This window comes from Octopus bimaculoides, chromosome 4 (assembly GCF_001194135.2).
Source record: "Octopus bimaculoides isolate UCB-OBI-ISO-001 chromosome 4, ASM119413v2, whole genome shotgun sequence".
Classification (NCBI taxonomy): domain Eukaryota; kingdom Metazoa; phylum Mollusca; class Cephalopoda; order Octopoda; family Octopodidae; genus Octopus; species Octopus bimaculoides.
The window spans coordinates 20,417,988-20,423,444 of NC_068984.1; the positions used below are offsets into that span (position 1 = coordinate 20,417,988).

Here is a 5,457-nt window from a genome sequence, read left to right on the forward strand (position 1 = left end):
ATGCAGAGATTATGGGAGAAACTCATCAACATGGTTTATAGACAATTCTATTAAGTGAAAATCCTTACAGCGAGAACGGAGATAAAATCTGTTCAAATGAATGCATACATTTCTTGAGAAAACTAATACCTAATAATAAGTTCGCACTGTTCATATTAACAGAATTTAGTGGGACGAACACGTGTAAATTTGAAGAAAAATCTTGCTCAGCTTAGCGTGTACAGACAAAGTGAAGGGGAAACAGGTCACTCCCTTTAATACATGGATTTATAAGCTTTTCTTTCATTGATTAAGGAGAGATTCTCTAAGATATGCTGATTTGACTGATCGGAATCGGTGTTAATCACGACGGCTGTTGGTGTTTGACTTTGAACGCATGTTAGGAATATATATTCTATAAAATATTTGAAAATTAAATAATAATAATAATAATTTTTTTAAATATATAATTGAGCCGAAAGCCAGATTAAATATTGTTTTGGAGCTGATCTAATCCGCGGGCCGTATATTTGACACTCTTGCTGCATGGCCTCACATGTGTAACAAAGGGAAATGAAGAAAATCAACTTTGCCTTTCGTTTTAACAAAGTACGGTATAACAAAGTACCATTCACGTACTGTTGTTGATTGAATATTTCTATAAAGCATCTCAGATGTAAATGAAAGACTGAGACTGAATTAAACAAGTACTGGCGTGGACCTAAGCAACTGTGTCATCTCCACAAACTGTAGTCTTGTGCTCGTATTTTAGAAATCAGCATTATGATTATTGCCTCATCATTGGAAATTGTAACTTTAGATTCATTTATGTTACATTGCGTAAAGTAAATCGTTACTCCTCTACTTCTTTGCCTTTTTTTTCTTAACTGCAGCGGAACTAAGTTGGATATAAACAGTTCATTTTCTTCCGCAATGGGAATGCATTATTAGTTTGGTATCACGACTGTTTCTGCAAAACTAACGAATAAACATTAAAATGGAGGAATGCAGAAACTTCTAAATGATTGGTTGTATGTATGGTGTAGAGGGGCGTGCATAAGGGGATAATTTCCGTCACTCACCTAGATGTCTCTGCTGAGTCAAAGGTGAAGTACATGTGTCGACAAGGAAAGCTGGCCCAGAACTGGTGGAGATCTGACCATTCATCTGATCAAAATACTAAGAATCTAGTCCAAATATTCGTAGCAGAGTAATCTCCGCTAAAGGCACATATCGATCAAGAGATGGCATTAAACCTGGTGGTATGAGGTACCGTCCTGGGGTATTTTCTACGTCATATACAACGGGGCTACATTGGGCAACGCATCACCAGGCATATGAAGATCCAGGCAGCCATACACCAAATTGTCAAAAGCATATAGTTAAATGTGACCTAACGTAAAAAAAACTCAAAATATATTGTAAAGTTTATATATATTTATTAAAATCAGGGATATCATACTTTTTCCAAATTTTCTGCTTAATTTCAAAACATTTGATGATGCATGACTAAAAGGACCCAACATCTATGAGCATATGAGCAACCAACGGCGCTCAGTATTTTTAAATATCCTAATTATCAGTTTATTTTAGACTCATTGATGAATGTGGTTTTCTGCGAAGTCGAACCACGTGAAACCTTTAAATGTAAGGAAATAATGCTGTTTATATATATAATGTTCAATACATTCAAATACCTGGCTTCGCGTCATCTCTGTTTTCATTCAATTGCCATTGATTAGTAGGCTGGTGTGACACAGCACAATATTTATATACATACTAGCACCCCTCTGTACTCGGACACATACACACACACAGACACACACACACACGTCTGTCACAAAATCATGTGGAATTTCTGTAAAAACGGACGATTATTACGTCTGTTCACCGATCCACATATATCGATCTGTTCTGATGTTCAGCTGGTTCAAACTATTTCCCAATGGTTTCGTACTTGCAATAAAACCACCCCAGTCTAGTTTTATACGAGGTTTTTGCATACAATGACCGGATGTGACGTACGGCGGTAGTTTCAAGCGACGGAAGTCATCAGTGTATTTACCTGTGTTTGCTTTATATGCCTGTAAAAAGAGGTGAGAGAAAGGGAAATTAATAAGTTTTAGGGTACAGATATTTTGCTATATAAATACATTAGAATTAATATGTACACACATACACTACGTAGTATATTGAAGACATCATGAAAATGAAAAAAAAAACCCGGACGTGTGTGTATAACTCATTGAGCGAAGACGACATTGAAATGCTGGTATCAATGGCAAATAGCATTTGTGCAACTCTAAAATATAAGCTAAAACAAATATTAAAATTCTTAAATCAATTGAAGTTGCTGATTTATTAAGGGAGGCTATTCCCGAATATTTCACAAGCATTAGTTCCCTTGTTTGTAGTTAATGAATGTCTCAATACGAACATAATTGAATTTAAAAGATTGTGTTTTCTTGTTAACATAGTTTGTATTCAGGCAATGTATTTTCGGTGGCTTAATTAAGAGGAGTCCAAATCAAACTATAGCCAAGTGAAAATTTGAACTCTGCACAGAAATTTAATAGATTGCAAATTTTATGGATTATCTGAAAGTTTTTCATTCTTTTACACCATTTGATAGTTCCTCGTCTCTCAGTAGTGTATCTACTTATGCCTACACAGATCACCATCGCTCTAATAAATTGTTATGCTTAAATAATGCTTTTATAATGAAACTAATATTAATCATACCGTATTCGTATTACTTAAACCGGTGAATTGTACCTCTGTATCTATCGATGATGAATACCTAGGTGAACTTAGCCTTTTAAAAATGAAATTTCTTGTTTGAGCATAACGCATTGTTAGTGACTGGGTACGAAACAGCGACCTTTTGGTTGGCTAGTTGTTCAGTTAGCTGCACTATTTAATATTCAAAATGAATTTGATTTTTAATGTGGCTGTTACGGCAAGAAAAAATTTCTATGAAAACGCATACAAAATATGACTGCTTATGTCTAAAATATAAGATTGCAAATTATTGGGTGAATAAGCTTCTGAAAATCACCAGAAAGGTCAGCAATTCGAATCATATTATGGACAAAGGATCGAACTTGTATTTAACACACTCAACTCTCAAAATGGACCAGTCTGTCTATCTCAGAGCAGGGTCAACTTACTGTCGTAAGCAAACAGTTGTAGCGTTGTAAAATTGTCAAGTCTTTCGTTGATTAGTCGTGTTGAGTAGCTTGGAGAAGAATAGGTTCCACCAGCTTCACTTGTCCTTGGTTCACATGCTAAGTACTACATGAAGACAAAATCTTCAATGGAATTTCCATAATCCAATAAGATGACCACCATTATCAAAAATCCTTTTATTTATACGTTAGGTTAGATCTTACACAAACCTCGGAAACTATTACGAGTAATATTGTCAGAATATTAGATAATTATGATATTACTGAATGTTTAGACTAAAATGATCTGTACTTTTATGGATTTGATCTCACTAGCGCTGAGTTAGTAACCTAATTTTTTATACCCGGGACTATCTTATTCTCTACCTCCATTTTTAGATGGAGAACGAGTCAACAATAGAACCACCACACAGTTACTCGATTAGCTAAAAATTGCAATGAAAGTATACTTTTTACAAAAATAAGGTCGTTGGGGAAAGTAGTTCTAGATATACTACGTTTGAAAGAAGAAGACAAGATGAAGTACTTTTGATTATAGGTTTGTTTCATTAGATCTAGTCTGAAGCTAAGTAGCAATATTTATGTGTGAAAATAAATGATAAATTGTGATATAAATGTATTTCCCAGTAAAATTAGTCAAGAAAATTTTTTAACAAACATTGTAAACCATATACAAATAAAAGCCAGCCGACTGATTGCCAAAGCCTCACTCATCAATACAGTCAATTTTTCAGCTTACAGTTTCCCTGTCTCTTGTCTGTCTTTCATATGATTATGCTACTCCTTAGATCTTACTAGGTGAATACAACTTCCATCTAAGCGCACCGTCACACCTATCTCTTTTTCTTCTCGTCTTCCACATTGTCTCTCGGCCCCCTCGACTCTTCACTAACCCCTATATTTATCTTTCTTCCCTCTCAGAACGTCATCACTCTCTAATTATCTTCTTCCCGTGTTTTTCCAGCAGATCTCGAGCCGAACATCAACCGAATCAATCTGATCTGTCTTTTAGAGAGCCTGCTGAGTTTGCGACCACTGTTCTTTCTGCCGAACAAACTATTAAAAACAAATTTTATTCTAAAAGATTAGCAACTGAAACTAGATCGTAACTACTAATTACCGACAATTTGTTGTCACACCATAGTACTCATTCATACTTATTACAATATAATTAGATGAATATTTACATGTTCAGCCTGATAAATTTCACTGAGTGCTTTCTGGAGAGGCAGATATGGATCTGGCTGGAAGATCGTGCTGTTTACAGGTACGGTGCGAAATTGCAGCAAGCCCCACCTTTTAAAATTTTAAAAAGACATGTATTGTTACTCAACGATAGAAATGTTTAACTATAACATAACAGAATAGTGTAATTAATTCATCTGACATCAATTTGATATAGTATGGTTGACAAAAGAAGGTAAAAAGTTCAACATTTCTTAAAACATCCACCGCCCGCTGCATAGATCTGCACGCGCATGCGCATCCACACAAACGAAAGAAGAAACGTTAAAATATTCGTAAAATAAAAACGAATTATTAGCGACAGAAGCAGTATTAATACCAAAAGGTAATCTTGATATCCAATTTAATATGAATGTTTTGTTACAACAATAAATACTACGTTATTAGCTTTGAGAGATTCTCTTAAATAGACGCTTGGTGCATAAAAGTACACGCATAGATGGGTGCAGACGAGAATCGTCTGTCATGGCGCCCATGACAGACGATTCTGTGTTTTTATGCACCAAGCGCCTATATGAGATGACCTCTCAAGGCTAATAACTTAGTATTCGGTGTTCTAACAAAACATCCATAAAACAAGATAAGGTCATGTAGCGCAAAGATTGGGGGGGGGGGATTCTGATGTTTCGGGTACAATTCGTCTTTGAAGAAATGTGAAGAATGTGAGACACGAGGAATATGAAAATATTTCTTATTTCTTCAAAGAAGAACCATGCCTAATCAACAGAATTCATCTCTCATCGAAGTATAAAAATCTTCTGTTATTTTGTGAAGTACAGAGTGTAGTTGTAAAATTAATGAACGATAACTAACTAAACATCGTTTAACAATCAATTAGGTGTCTATAATAGACGGTCGACTCGTAGAATCGGTAGAGCGACAGAAAAATTGTCTTGTGAAATTTACGAATGTTACTTTTAGTGCAGAATTCAAATCGTACAGGACGCAGAAGTTGCTATGTGGTTAAAAGATTCGCTTCGCAATAACGAAATTTCGCGTGCGATTCCATTGTGCGGCACCTTAGGAAAATTCCCCCCCCCCCCCC

At 35.4% G+C, this 5,457-nt stretch overlaps 1 protein-coding gene across 1 annotated transcript in view; it reads right to left on the reverse strand.

Annotated features, from left to right (window-relative positions):
• Window positions 1-1,856: 1,856 nt before the first annotated feature.
• The window catches only part of LOC106881352 (uncharacterized), a 20,003-nt gene continuing 16,402 nt past the window's right edge, over window positions 1,857-5,457 (reverse strand). Inside the window, exons 9-10 of the mRNA XM_014931713.1 lie at window positions 4,355-4,463; window positions 1,857-2,063 (exon numbers count right to left, since the gene is read on the reverse strand). Of these exons, the coding sequence (XP_014787199.1) occupies window positions 1,857-2,063; window positions 4,355-4,463 (316 nt within the window). The remainder of the gene's footprint in view (window positions 2,064-4,354; window positions 4,464-5,457) is intronic.